Source organism: Salmo trutta, chromosome 4 (genome assembly GCF_901001165.1).
Source record: "Salmo trutta chromosome 4, fSalTru1.1, whole genome shotgun sequence".
NCBI lineage: Eukaryota > Metazoa > Chordata > Actinopteri > Salmoniformes > Salmonidae > Salmo > Salmo trutta.
In genome coordinates this window covers 13312946-13329029 of record NC_042960.1, presented here as the reverse complement: position 1 = coordinate 13329029, position 16084 = coordinate 13312946, and the positions used below count along the sequence as shown (strand labels likewise).

Below are 16084 nucleotides of genomic sequence, written 5' to 3'. Positions count from 1 at the left end.
CTCTGGTCCGTCTTCTATTGTCTCCTCTTTGACCAGCAGCAGATCAGGCTTCCAATCCTCCATGTCTACTGACTGTAAGAGATACAGAGTGAGAGGATGTTGGATCAAGAAATCTGATATGAGCACCGTGCTATGAAGCATCTTCTGATTGGGCAATGAGGGATTGCTATGAATACTTTGCAAACATGTTAGTTTTTGATTACTTTACACACTTTCATGGTTTGATAATTCAAACGTATGGTCCCACACTTAAGACAACAGCACTCCGACTCTGAGAGGCTTTGTGGATACGAGCTCTGACCTAATACCATTCACACAGTAGTTCACAGTGGGCTCACCTCAGTGAGACTGTGTGTGGTCCTGTGCTGCTCAGCTGGTTCCTCTGTGGGTTCAGGAGGAGATGTAGTCTGGTTGTCCTCCATGACCATGGTCCCCTCAGGGTTCCCAAGACCCTCCTCCTGGAAGAGACAGGTGATACAGATTACACAGTCATACTCCCTCAGGTATGTACACACAGATAAACACACTTTCAACATGGAGTGTTTACCCATCCCCACTATGTTTGAGTCCTATACTGTAGTTACAGAATGACTTCATTGTTGTTAAACCCATCATGGAGGACATAAATGATGTTGTGGGTAAATATGAGTCAGCTATGATAAGTCAAAAGTCATCATCAGACAAACTTGACTAACCTATTCTGAACTGTACAGTAAGTGTAAGTACTTTGTTTGTGAGTAAGTATATTTATTTATATTTAAGTGTATATTGGTTATAAAGCACTGTTGGGTGTATGCAGAATAGGGTGAGATCAGATGTGATGGACACTAAAGAGTCTCAATGAAAGTCTTAGAATTAAAAAGTCCCATTTTGTGTTTATTAAACAAACAAGTTTTAAGTACACCATATGAAAACCACATGTACACGTCTCAACAAAAAAATGTATAACTTGCATACATTTTCTCATTAAAAATGTAATGGAAAAACATTTTGTAGTTTAATAGAAGTAATGAAATAGACATTTGTGAACATCATATAGCCTACACAGTACAAACACAATATGTAACATACTTTTAAGGCTTATATATGCCTTATATATATATATATATATATATCACACAATGTCTGGATGCAATATTCTACCCAGGAATGTTCAACACTAAAATCTGTTACCCTTGTTATTCCAAATGTATCTGTGGATCTTTTCTGCTGACAACCGTGAGAATGTATATTTGTCTTTAATGCAGGGTTTGACGTAAACGTCAGAAGCTATTGAGTGGAATGGTTTTTCTGCTGGTGTATCCTGAGGTAGCTCCTCTCTGAGAACCTCTTCCCGCAGTGCATACAGGCGAACGGCCTCTCTCGCGTATGGACCATATTGTGCCTCTTCAGCTGGTCCTGGCGGGAGAACCGCTTATCACACTGGGGGCAGCTGTAGGGTTTCTCCCCTGAGTGGACCCTCTGGTGCCTTTTCAGGTCACCAGCCTGGGCGAAGCACACATGACACTGGGTACAGCTGTAGGGTTTCTCTCCAGTGTGGACCCGCTTGTGGATCTCCACCTTCTGCGGGCAGCTGAAGCCTTTGTTACAGAACATGCAGAGGAACCGTTTCTCTTTACTATTGCCTGATGTGGCTCCCCCTCCCTGAGCCTGGGCTGTAGCCCTGTCGTTTGAGTTCAATACCTGATCGAAAAGGATGTGGCTGTGTGAATCGGAAGGTGCCATTGACGTGGACACTGGGTCGTGATCCTTGAACGCGTGTACAAGGGAGTGGGTGGCGACATTTGGATTCGTCTCTAAGCTTTCCCTGTAATCTAAGAAATCTCTGCCCTGCGAGTGTCCGTCTCCTAGGTGACCTTTCCATGTGGGAGGAACGTCGCCCTCCAATTTTACAGTCACCTCATCTACGACTAAACCCTCACCTTTCTTTTCTAGGCACCCTTCAGAGTATACACTACTACTGTACCGATTCCAGTCCCCTCTAGACAGATCAGTCTGTGTCTCTAAACCCAAGGATATGTTGCCAGGGTCCATCTCTGTAGTGTAAGAACAAGTCGGATCATCACCACCAGTGTCTAACGTGTCACCATCATCTCCACGGGAATTAACCGTCCTCTGGCTCTGGTGAAATAGCGGTAAATACTCTGAGCCAGGAGCAGGAGGACAGCCCAGTTTCCACAGCCCCAGTCTCTCTGGGTCAGATCCTGTGTGTAAAAGCCTGTGTGTTACAGTTAAAGTCTCGGTGTCTGTCTCTGACTTGAGGACGGCGTTCGGCGTTCCACTGACCTCCATGATGCTGCGTCTGGTCCTGGCCTGGGGCACGGCGGCGAGGTCCTCCGTGGCTACAGTGGGCGCCACTCCAGCCGCTGCTTCAGTCTGGATGTCTCTGCTGTGCCGTGGTTCCTTCTCTCCTTTAGTCCTCTCCTGCTTGACCCCAGGACCTGCAGCCTCTGCATCTGCAGACTGACAAGAAGAGAGGAGGTTATTATCGGTACATGAGTTGAATTGGATAACAATGTGGTACTGTAGTCTCACAAAGTCCCCTATGGCAAATAAATGAATAGCTGAGGGCAGCATTTCTGAAATAAAACGGGCCACATTTGATGTACTGTCATTGTTAATGTTACATTATGACACTAACCTCTATCACGATAACTTCCTGGGTTGAGGTTCCACTCCCCTCATCAACAGTGATTGGTTGGTCATCTCTCCATGTGTTGTGTCCCGCTGGCTTCACAAAGCTCCTGTGACCTCCAATGAGATGTCCTTCACCTGAGAGAGTGATTGGGGGAAAAGAGGTGGTTAGGTTAGCTACTGTCAATGCTCAACGCTATATTGTACACATGACACTGTCTACAAGTGGCAAGGATGTCCCTTCTCATAACTTCTTGATATACTATTTATTGATTGATTGAGTTCCATGCATCACATTATTTTTTATTGAGTATGACAATAACAAATTGAGTAACTCAAGAATCAGGTTAGAATATGATATTGTGTCTTTGTGTTAGAATAATTTTTCTTAATTGACCTGCCTGGTAAATACATTTTTTTGCAAGATAGCTAAGTAATCAGGGGAACTATTACATCATACCCGGCCCCAGGCGTAAGTGACGTAAGCAGTTGCTCAGGGGGCCATCCACTAGTGCCGCCCCCCCCCCCCCAAAAAAAGTATAGAGTGCCTTGAGAAAGTATTGACACCCCTTGACTTTTTCCACATTTTGTTGTGTTACAGCCTGAATTTAAAATGGTCTAAATTTGGATCTTTGGGGGTCACTGGCATACTTAAACATACTAATTAAATAAAAAGGTTAAGTAATAAGTATTCAAGCATAAATAAGTTCAGGAGTAAACATTTTCTTAACAAGTCACAATAAGTTGCATGGACTCAATCTGTGTGCAATAATAGTGTTTAACATGATTTTTGAATGACTACCTCATCTCTGTACCCAACACATACAATTATCTGTAAGGTCTCAGTCGAGCAGTGAATTTAAAACACAGATTCAACCACAAAGACCAGGGAGGTTTTCCAATACCTATATAAAAAAATGGCATTGAATATCCCTTTGAGCACGGTAAAGTTATTAATTACACTTTGAATGGTGTATCAATACATCCAGTCACTACAAAGATACAGGTGTCCTTCCTAACTCAGTTGCCAGAGAGGAAGGAAACCGCTTATAGATTTCACCATGATTCCAACTGTGACTTTAAAACAGTTAAAGTCTAATGGTTGTGATAGGAGAAAACTGAGGATGGATCAACAACATTGTAGTTACTCCACAATACTAATATAAATGACAAGAATGAAAAGAAGGAAGCTTGTACAGAAACAAAAATATTCCAAAATATGCACAATGTTTGCAACAAAGCACTAATACTACAAAAAAATGTGGCAAAGCAATTCCCTTTTTGTCCCGAGTACCACTCCATATTTTCAAGCATAGTGGTGTCTGAATCATGTTATGGGAATTATTGTAAGGACAGGGGATTTTTTTTAGGAGAAAAAAAACACACTTAATGGAGCTAAGCACAGGCAAAATCCTACAGGAAAATCTGGTTCAGTCTGCTTTCCAACAGACACAGGGAGATTAATTCACCTTTCAGCAGGACAATAACCTAAAACACAAGGACAAATCTACACTGGAGTTGCTTACCAAGAAGACAGTGAATGTTCCTGAGTGGCTGCGTTAAATTTACGTAAATCTATGGCAAGAAGAACTGAACATGGTTGTCTAGCAATAATAACCTATTTAACAGAGCTTGAAGAATTTTGAAAAGAATAAATAGGAAAATGTTGCGCAATCCAGGTGTGGAATGCTTTCAGAGACTTACCCAGAAAGACTCACAGCTGTCATCGCTGCCAATGGTACGTCTACAAAGTATTGACTTAGGGGTGTGAATACTTATGTAAATGTGATATTTTTGTATTTCAATTCTAATAAATTTGCTAAAATTTCTAAAAACATGTTTTCATTTTGTCATTATGTGGTAGTGTGTAGATTGGTGAGAAACAACTATAATGAAATCCATGCTGTAACACAACAAAATGTGGAATAAGCCAAGGGGTATGAATACATTCTGAAGGCACTCACCGGCCAGGTTTTGAGGTATACCACAAAATGTGACAACGGAAAGGCAGGCTTCATCAGCGCTGCACACACCACTTTGCAATCTGGAGGAAGTATGCATTTTGAAAACATTTTCTATGTACCCCATGGCAAAACGTGTAGAATTGCAGGAAATTAACTCTAAAATGTTCTCTGCCTTAACTTTTGCGTAGGGCCCCCAAAAGGCTAGGGCCAGCCCGACCCGTCGGAAAACGTGTGGCGAGACAGCATTTGCCCCAGTACTTTTCAACACCTTCCAAGCAGCAGCAGCAACAGCAACAAATGCGTTTTACCAGACATATTCATTAGTTCATGTCATAGAAAAAAAACATTCAACTGAAAAGAATGCAACCGTTTCTTATTGGACAAGCTTACATAGTACCTCACCCAATTTCAGACTATTTTCCTCCGTTTGTCTAGTGACGCGGTAGCCCCCACACTTGCTGTGCCAGGTGGATTCACTTGTCAGTCACAGTGGTCTCCTAGCTAGAGCCTACAGAGCCTCATCAACCACGCCTCTCAACAACTAGTTTGGTTGCACCAGCACCTCGTCAAAGACCGTACAGTATGGAGATAGGCAACAACTGTTTCGCCAATAGAAATCCCTGATCACGGTTGTAGGCGATGTCACTGCAACGTTGGCTAGCTTTACTCATGCACAGAAACATGTCATCGGTTCTAACGGTGGTCTCGCTCCGAACTGCACATGTGCCATGTCAAAGACACTACTTTGATCTCAAGTTGTATTTGTTCTCTAATCGACTTCTCAAACCCCGGCCTGGTCTGTTTGTTCTGCTTCGCAAGGGTTCCCGGAAGTCTCGCAATGTTGCGTCTCGGTTTAGAAACTCTGTGACCTCGTCGTTTGGCTGTCCTTGCTATATGGATCATTGGGACGGCCCTACCCAATTGAAGTTGACAGTTAAAATGGTTAGGACTTAAGGGTAGGGATGCCACAATTATTTCGGATAGCACTAACCATTGTTTGACTCGCAATTTGCCTCCGTCTTCGCTCACGTTCTGTGGGACCTGACTTTGTGGCTGTATTATCTAGTGTAAACAATCTTCTCCTGCCTGCCTCAAGAGAGAGCGAACACACATTTTCATGGAAAACAGTATGTGTTAATAAAAGCCGTTATAAAAACAGTTTAGTCGTTGTCCAAAATTAGGTAGAACGATCCAATCTATAGCTATAGTAGACTAGCTAGATAACATTAGCTAGATATGGTTATGCAGCCAGCAGCTAACGTTAATATTGATTTTTAGAAGTGGGCGTGACGCACTTTTTTTTAGCCAGTCAGATACACTCCAAATCAAATTGCGCCGAATACAACAGGTGTAACCTTACAGTAAAATGCTTACTTCCAAGCCCTTAACCAACAATAAAAATAAGTGTTAACCTGTCAAGGTATAGGGGGCAGTATTTTCGATTTCGGATGAAAAACTTGCCCAGAGTAAACTGCCTAATACTCGGGCCCAAATATTTGCATATTATTAGTAGATTTGGATAGAAAACACTGAAGTTTCTAAAACTGTTTGAATGATGTCTGAGTATAACATAACTCATATGGCACGCAAAAACCTGAGACAAATCCAACCAGGAAGTGGGAAATCTAATGCTTGTAGTCTTTTCAAGTCATTGCCTATCTAACACACAGTGACTTAGGGTTTATTTTGCACTTCCTAAGGCTTCCACTAGATGTCAACAGTCTTTAGAACCTTGTTTCAGGCTTTTGCGGTGAACACAGAGCGAACAAGAAGGCCGGGAAGTTGGTGACTCAGAAAATGACATGAGTTTTGTGGTGCGCGTTCACGTGATGAGGTAGATGTGTTCCATAACGTTTTTCAAGACATTGGAATCGTCCGGTTGGAATATTATTGAAGTTTTATGTTAAAAAGGCCCTAAAGATTGATGCTATACAACGTTTGACATGTTTCAACGAACGTAAATATAACTTTTTTTGACTTTTCGTCATGAAATTTTGGGCGAGCTTCCTACATTTGGAGTAGCTTACTGAACGCGCAAACAACAAGGAGGTATTTGGACATAAATTATGGACTTTATCGAACAAAACAACATTTATTGTAGACCTGGGATTCCTGGAAGTGCCTTCTGATGAAGATCAAAGGTAAGTGAATATTTATAATGCTATTTATGATTTTAGATGACTCCAAAATGGCGGGTTTGCCAGGTGTATTTTTCTGAGCGCCGTACTCATAATTTCAAAGTGTGCTTTCCTCGTGAAGCTTTTTTGAAATCTGTCACAGCGGTTGCATTCAGGAGATGGTTATCTATAAATTCTTTGAATAACAGTTTAATATTTTATCAACGTTTATGATGAATATTTTTGTAAATTGTTGTGCTGATTCACCGGCAGTTTGAGGAAAAATATTTTCTGAACATCACGCGCCAATGTAAAATGGGGTTTTTGGATATAAATATGAACTTTATCGAACAAAACATACATGTATTGTGTAACATTGAGTCCTAGGAGTGTCATCTGAGGAAGATCGTCAAAGGCTAGTGCTTAACTTTAGCTGTATTTGCTGGTTTTTGTGACCCCTCTCCTGCTTGGAAAATGGCTGTGTGGTTTTTCTTGTGTTGTCACTGTCCTAACATAATCTAACTTTATGCTTTCGCTGTAAAGCCTTTTTGAAATCGGACAATGTGGTTGGATTAAGGAGAGGTTTATCTTTAAAATGGTGTAAAATAGTTGTATGTTTGAGAACTTTGAATTATGACATTTTGTTGTTTTGAATTTGGCGCTCTGATTTTTCACTGGCTGTTGAATAGTGTGAACCGTGGGTGGGACGGTAGCGTCCCACGCAGCCCTGAGAAGTTAAGTAAAAACTATATACGTGTTTTTTATTTTTTTTAAAAGATACAGTTAAATAACAGTAGCGAGGCTATATACGGGGGTACCGGTACAGAGTCAATGTGCGGGGGCACAGGTTAGTCGAGGTAACATGTACATGTAGGTAGAGTTAAAGTGACTATGCATAGTCAATAAACAGAGAGTAGCAGCAGCATAAGAGGGGAGGGGGGGTGACGACAATGCAAATAGTCTGGGTAGCCATTTGATTAGCTGTTCAGGAGTCTTATGGCTTGGGGGTAGAAGCTGTTAAGAAGCCTTTTGGACCTAGACTTGGTGCTCCGGTACCGCCTGGTATAGTGGTCCTGGATGGCAGGAATCTTGGCCCCAGTGATGTACTGGGCCGTACGTACTACCCTCTGTAGTGCCTTGCGGTTGGAGGCCGAGCAGTTGCCATACCAGGCAGTGATGCAACCAGTCAGGATGCTCTCGATGGTGCAGCTGTAGAACTTTTTCAGGATCTGAGGACCCATGCCAAGTCTTTTCAGTCTCCTGAGGGGGAATAGGCAGAAACATCCTACTCGACCGCTTGGAGGCGTCCGCATGGTCCTAAAGCGCACCGTTGCCTCGTTTTGTATCACATTCCAATGATAAAACTGGGGGGGATGAAATTTCAGAATGTGGAGGGGACGTGTCCCCCCCATCCCCAGTGAAAGTTGCGCCCCTGATTTAGACTCACTGAATAAATGTGTTTGGCACAGGTAAAGAAGATGAAACGATCTGCTGCTGCTACCCAAGGCTTAGGGATACTGAAGTTCCTGAAAGGGTTAGTTAGCCAGTTTATTAGTCCAGTAAACTTCATTGGCATATTATTTTATTTATTATTATGTTTCTGGAGCAAATGTCCCTGTCTTAAAAGTAAAAAACTACACAGACAATATGAACACATTTGTCCAACCATAACAGATGGATAGCTAATGCAGAAAGAAATAATTTATGGATTCTAGCACCACCATAACTTTCTCAAATAAAAAAATAATTAAAAAAAACTTTCCTCCAGACGAGCTTCAATGCCATACAACTCTCCTTCCGTGGCCTACAACTGCTCTTAAATACAAGTAAAACTAAATGCATGCTCTTCAACCGATCGCTGCCTGCACCTGCCCGCCCGTCCAGCATCACTACTCTGGACGGTTCTGACTTAGAATATGTGGACAACTACAAATACCTAGGTGTCTGGTTAGACTGTAAACTCTCCTTCCAGACTCACATAAAACATCTCCAATCCAAAGTTAAATCTAGAATTGGCTTCCTATTTCGCAACAAAGCATCCTTCACTCATGCTGCCAAACATACCCTCGTAAAACTGACCATCTTACCGATCCTCGACTTTGGCAATGTAATTTACAAAATAGCCTCCAACACCCTACTCAACAAATTGGATGCAGTCTATCACAGTGCCATCCGTTTTGTCACCAAAGCCCCATATACTACCCACCACTGCGACCTGTACGCTCTCGTTGGCTGGCCCTCGCTTCATACTCGTCGCCAAACCCACTGGCTCCAGGTCATCTACAAGACCCTGCTAGGTAAAGCCCCGCCTTATCTCTGCTCGCTTGTCACCATAGCAACTTGCCTACCTGGTTAAATAAAGGTGAAATAAATAAATAATAATAAATAAAAAAATACAGAGACAGGTAGCAATCAGGGCGTCAGTCTTTTTCGACTAGCTAGTCACGTGCATCGTGACCAAGGGTTGAACCCAAAGACATTTAGAACCATTATTTATTTTGTTCCGTTCCACTGTTCCGACCAGCAAAATAAATTCCTGAACCGGTTCAAACCTAAGAAAAGTACCCGATTATATAGTTGCTTTTTAAACCTATGAAATATAATTTCGTTATTTTCCGGTTTTCTGTTCTGTTCCCTGAACCGGTTCCAACTTACTGATATGAACTGGTAATGCAGGTTTGGTTAGAATAGAGTGCAATAGAATGAGTAATATTCAATAAAATATACTTAATGAAAAGGGGGGGTATTATTTTCAACTAAACTTTAGGAAATAGTTGATTTAATGATTGAATATATGGATTTTACAGGCAATCAATTACTACAGTGAGCGCCAGGAAACCAACTTCTGGTGGGATGGATGGAGACCAGGATAACACAAAGTTACTGGTTTTATGACTTACAAAAACTGTTACAAAGTCTACTGTGTATAGTGTTAAATGTAACCCTGCCTTACATGATTAACATAATTAATCATTTCTGAAGAGCACTGTAATCAGACGAAGAAATGGGTTTTAAGACATTAAATGAAGACTTTCAAACCTGTTCTGAGTGTTTCCAATTCACATGACCTAACAAAAAATTCAAGCCCTACAGTCATAACATAGATGACAAGGGAAGCTATATATACTGCTCAAAAAAATAAAGGGAACACTTAAACAACACAATGTAACTCCAAGTCAATAACACTTCTGTGAAATCAAACTGTCCACTTAGGAAGCAACACTGATTGACAATAAATTTCACATGCTGTTGTGCAAATGGAATAGACAACAGGTGGAAATTATAGGCAATAAGCAAGACACCCCCAATAAAGGAGTGGTTCAGCAGGTGGTGACCACAGACCACTTCTCAGTTCCTACGCTTCTGGCTGATGTTTTGGTCACTTTTGAATGCTGGCGGTGCTTTCACTCTAGTGGTAGCATGAGACGGAGTCTACAACCCACACAAGTGGCTCAGGTAGTGCAGCTCATCCAGGATGGCACATCAATGCGAGCTGTGGCAAGAAGGTTTGCTGTGTCTGTCAGCGTAGTGTCCAGAGCATGGAGGCGCTACCAGGAGACAGGCCAGTACATCAGGAGACGTGGAGGAGGCCGTAGGAGGGCAACAACCCAGCAGCAGGACCGCTACCTCCGCCTTTGTGCAAGGAGGAGCAGGAGGAGCACTGCCAGAGCCCTGCAAAATGACCTCCAGCAGGCCACAAATGTGCATGTGTCTGCTCAAACGGTCAGAAACAGACTCCATGAGGGTGGTATGAGGGCCCAACGTCCACAGGTGGGGGGTTGTGCTTACAGCCCAACACCGTGCAGGACGTTTGGCATTTGCCAGAGAACACCAAGATTGGCAAATTCGCCACTGGTGCCCTGTGCTCTTCACAGATGAAAGCAGGTTCACACTGAGCACGTGACAGACGTGACAGAGTCTGGAGACGCCGTGGAGAACGTTCTGCTGCCTGCAACATCCTCCAGCATGACCGGTTTGGCGGTGGGTCAGTCATGGTGTGGGGTGGCATTTCTTTGGGGGGGCAGCACAGCCCTCCATGTGCTCGCCAGAGGTAGCCTGACTGCCATTAGGTACCGAGATGAGATCCTCAGACCCCTTGTGAGACCATATGCTGGTGCGGTTGGCCCTGGGTTCCTCCTAATGCAAGACAATGCTAGACCTCATGTGGCTGGAGTGTGTCAGCAGTTCCTGCAAGAGGAAGGCATTGATGCTATGGACTGACCCGCCCGTTCCCCAGACCTGAATCCAATTGAGCACATCTGGGACATCATGTCTCGCTCCATCCGCCAATGCCACGTTGCACCACAGACTGTCCAGGAGTTGGCGGATGCTTTAGTCCAGGTCTGGGAGGAGATCCCTCAGGAGACCATCCGCCACCTCATCAGGAGCATGCCCAGGCGTTGTAGGGAGGTCATACAGGCACGCGGAGGCCACACACACTACTGAGCCTCATTTTGACTTGTTTTAAGGACATTACATCACAGTTGGATCAGCTTGTAGTGTGGTTTTCCACTTTAATTTTGAGTGTGACTCCAAACCCAGACCTCCATGGGTTGATAAATTGGATTTCCATTGATTATTTTTGTGTGATTTTGTTGTCAGCACATTCAACTATGTAAAGAAAAAAGTATTTAATAAGATTATTTCTTTCATTCAGTTCTAGGATGTGTTGTTTAAGTGTTCCCTTTATTTTTTTGAGCAGTATATATATATATATATATATATATACACTCTTTTGTCATAGCCTACGAATAGGACACAGAGTTTTACCTGACCAGGAAAAACTCCAAAACAACCAAAGCGTATATTGCATAATATCCAAAAACTGACCAAGTCACAATTCTGAGTAACATCTGAACAAGAAGGGAACGGGACAACTTATGCAAAATGTACCTTTTGCCATTCCTCTGTATCGGTCGAGGATCTTGACACTACTGGGACGACTGGCAAGGACGCGCTCTCTAATGGTCCTCTCTGCGCGTTCCCGTGACACCTTCAGTTCCAGTAGCTGTAGTTTCCTCCGCAATCCCCTGTTTTCTTTTTGGCTTTGAGACATTTCCAAACGAAACACTGCATAGTCGTCGTCTACGAGTTTACAGATCTCTGCCACAGCTGCATTCGCTAGCACCTCCATGACGGAGGCTATTTGAGTGTGAAAACCCATACAGTTATCCATTAGCGGCTACCTAGCTAAATAACATCTATCAACCAAGTCCTGTCTCCAACGCGAGTTAAAGACTACCTGGGGTAAGTATGTAATGCTGTGCAGTTAACTTAGTCATATGTTGAGTTCCAGGATGTTAATAAACGTCTAAATAACAATACACCCGCTAACGTGGAAATAATTATTGGTCACTGTTTACTTCCGTTTACTACTACTACTTCTTCGATGACGGTTAACGGCGGTTGGCATCCAATAAATGTTGCATTACCGCCACCTACTAGACTGGAGTATAACTCCCTTATACTTTGCTTGAAAAAACTGTATAATAATAATAATAATACAAATACACTACCATCTAAAACTATATTCACAAAAAAAACTCCACTATTTAAGTATGTAGTCCTATTTCAGGCCAACAGCCTGTAACTCTTCTGATGTCAGGTCTCACACACCCAAATACCTCTCTGCAGCTGCCACCACAACCTCAATTTTCTGTGACTTATGTTCCATCCCTGCAGTACAGTTGATAACCATTGCTATAAATGCCAAAAATCTAATCTTACTGAAACATATCACTTATTGGTTTATTCCTCTGTACTGGTACAGATCTACTACTCACACCACTCCTCTCAGGATCCCTCCCCCTTGACCCATCTTCCTCTACTTTCTTCACTGCCTCAGCATGTGTGACTCACCACCTGGATTCGGTCTTATGTAGCAACATTTTAATTTAAGTTTTTTCATTGGATAAAAGTAGAGACTCAGAGCTACAAAATGGTATGTCATACGCAACATTTTCAGTAACAATGGGAAAGGATTTCTACTTTGAAAGTTGATACACTTGTAAACTCACTTTTGAGAAAACAGCCTTTGAATGTTTTGGTACCTACTAGAGCTCTCCTTTGTCTACACCCATTCAGCATGTTCACACCCTCTGAAGCCAGCCCCACCCATCTCTTTAAGAATTCACATGAGGTCATGTGCTTAAGACTAAAAGTGGTAGGTGCCTACAATAAGGGAAATTCCAAGTCAACAGAAAGTGTCCAGATCAAAATATTTTTTCAATATTAGATATAGCTTAACCAGACACACTTGTCTAAATTGATTGGTCATGTGAAAGAAATGCTATAACCCCCAGCCACATCCAGTGGTGGAAAAAGTACTAAATGGTCATACTTGAGTAAAAGTATAAATAATTTCAAATTCCTTATATTAAACCAGATGGCACAATTGTATAAAAAAAATGTAATTATTGACGGATAGCCAGGGGCACAATGTACTTAGGTATCAAAAGTAAATGTAAAAATATAAACCATTTCAAATTCCTTATATTATACAAACCAGAAGGCACAATTAATTTTTTTTTATTGATGGATAGCCAGGGGCACACTCCAACACTCAGACATCATTTACAAACGATGAAAATCAAATCAAATTTTATTGGTCACATACACATGGTTAGCAGATGTTACTGTGAGTGTAGCGAAATGCTTATAAATATATGGATAAGCGATGGCTGTGCGGCATAGGCAAGATGCAGTAGATGGTATAGAATACAGTATATACATATGAGATTAATCATGTTTACATATCTACATTACTCAAGTGGCATTATTTAAAGTGACTAGTGATACCTTAAATCCATTTATTAAAGTGGCCAGAGATTTGAGTCTGTATGTTGGCAGCAGCCTCTCTATGTTAGTGATAGCTGTTTAACAGTCTGATGGCCTTGAGATAGAAGCTGTTTTTCAGTCTCTCAGTCCCAGCTTTGATGCACCTGTACTGACCTCGCCTTCTGGATGATAGCGGGGTGAACAGGCAGTGGCTCCGGTGGTTGTTGTCCTTGATTATCTTTTTGGCCTTCCTGTGACATCGGGTGCTGTAGGTGTCCTGGAGGGCAGGTAGTTTGCCCCCAGTGATGCTTTGTGCAGACCGCACTACCCATTTGTGTTTAGTGAGTCTGCCAGATCAGAGGCAGTATGGATGACCAGGGATGTTCTCTTGATAAGTGTTTGAATTTGACAATTTTCCTGTCAAAATGTAACAAGTACTTTTGAGTGTCAAGGAAAATGTATGGAGTAAAAAGTACTTTTTAATTATTATTATTATTATTTTTTACAAATGTAGTGAAGTAAAAGTTGCCAAACATAAATAGTAAAGTCATGTACAGATACCACAAAAAACTACTTAATACTTTAAAGTATTTTTACATTACTGCCCAAATGCCTTCACACCTGTACATTAGCATACTTTATATACTGTTACACATGCACTCATCACATAGTATTCCATACTTAAGTTAAGGCCATGCAACCTGAGTTGAAACCTGAGTGAGGTGCACATGTACAGTACATAAACAGATGCATGCGCCATATATTTAAGTGGTGGACACTTGATACGGTCACATGATATTGTTGTGGTATGTCACAAAATCATGTTACGACCACACATATCAATATTCATTTTATATATATCAATATTTTGCTAAGTGGATGGTCTCTACAGGTGTAAACGGTACAGCCAAATGGTTACTTGCATAGTAGCAATATCAGAAATAGATAGTGTCAATATAAATAAAATATACAGTATGTACAAGAACAATATCAATGATAGACGAGGTAGTTATATGCATACAAATCAGGGGTAAAGTGGCTCAGCAGCAGGATAAAAAAGATCAGATCTACTACTCACACCACTCTTCCCCCTTGACCCATCTTCCTCTACTTTCTTCACTGCCTCAGCATATGCCAACTTCTGCACTACTCTAACCCTGGAAACCTCAACCTGCCTCTCTCGCACGGGACATTTCTGATCCCCAGCCCCATGGGCACCCCTACAATTGACACATACCACTACTTTCCCCAATGCTACACATTCCTTTGTCTCATGCCCTTCTGCACACCTTGGACCCTCCCTCCTACACACTGCTGCCACATGCCCATAAGCTTGACACCTGTAACATAGTAATGTATTCGTCACAAAAGCTCGTACAGGATAACTTATATATCCTAACATCACTTTGTTGGGCAAAGACTCAACATCAACCCAAAAGAACAGACAATGACTCTGTTTCACCACTCTCGCCACCCTGTCTGCGTCGCACTAAACAACGAGCATCACAAACACCGGGAATCTTCCCCTTCAGTTGGTCAACTTTCACAATTACCGCTACCCCAGTAATCACTCCTTTCAATGGCGCCCTTTTCTTGAGAGCAAAACAATTCACAGCTCTTGTCCCCATTTGTTTAACACGAAGCACCTGCTCCCTCTGACCAGCAGAAACACAAACAACTATCAAAATACAATTTCTGGTTATCCTCACTGATTCCACAGAAACCAACTGTTTTCACCCACCCTGAAACCACAAATGGATCAGCCAAAAGGCAAGGGTCCACTTTTTCCAAAAACTTCACTCCTACTGTCACAGACTCATCTTTATCCTGACCCTCGGTGCAAGCCTCGGGCTCCGAGAACTTCCCCACACCAACCACCTCCGATACTTCACCCTCATTCACTTCCATTTCTCCTCCTGTCTTCAGCTCATTCTGCTTACCATTCTACCATTCTTCTTTAACAAACCATCTCCCTTTTTGTCATCAATTTTTAACCAACTCAAGCTCACCCTCTTCCTCCCTCTCTCTTAGACCCCATCTGCCTCTCTTATTCCCTCCATTCCCCGTCCGTATTCCAAGAATGAGTCTCCTTATGATAATATTGCACTTCTCCTGACATACATCTTGTTCTTGCCTTCTCAGCTGTCACAGTCTCCGTACAATCAACACAAACCCCTCGGGATGTAGCACTCAACAGTGCATCCCACTTGTAAAGCAGCTGCTTCGTCGTATTCTTTATCAAAAGCTACCGCGACGGTTTTCCATTTGTCCCGGATTCCTCGATTCGCTCAGACCCTGTGCACCCCCCCCCCCCCGGTCATGCGCGCTCGCTTTGACCCACATTAAAGTCTACTTCCGTTTACACTGAAAATAAATTCTTATTTGTTGGCGTCAAAGCTCAAGGGGTGTAGTTAAATGAAAAAGCCAGACGCGCTGTTTTTTGAATTACGGTACTGCTATACGGGTACGTTCATAGAGGGAATTTATCTACTCCGATTTTAGAGCACTTTCGTCTGTGTGCCAGAGCGCAGAATAACTGATGAATTTACATACGCGCAACACCTATTGAATATGACGGGTGTCATTAAAGTT

At 42.3% G+C, this 16084-nt stretch overlaps 1 protein-coding gene across 1 annotated transcript; it reads right to left on the bottom strand.

Annotated features, from left to right (window-relative positions):
• Positions 1–849: 849 nt before the first annotated feature.
• LOC115191597 (zinc finger protein 528-like) lies at positions 850–15400 on the bottom strand. The gene is made up of 3 exons (XM_029749385.1): positions 15309–15400; positions 2642–2687; positions 850–2463 (listed from the first exon to the last, which is right to left on the bottom strand). Exons 1-3 carry the CDS (start codon positions 15398–15400, stop codon positions 1270–1272), a joined length of 1332 nt encoding a protein of 443 aa, XP_029605245.1. The 3' UTR covers positions 850–1269.
• Between the last annotated feature and the right edge of the window lie 684 nt (positions 15401–16084).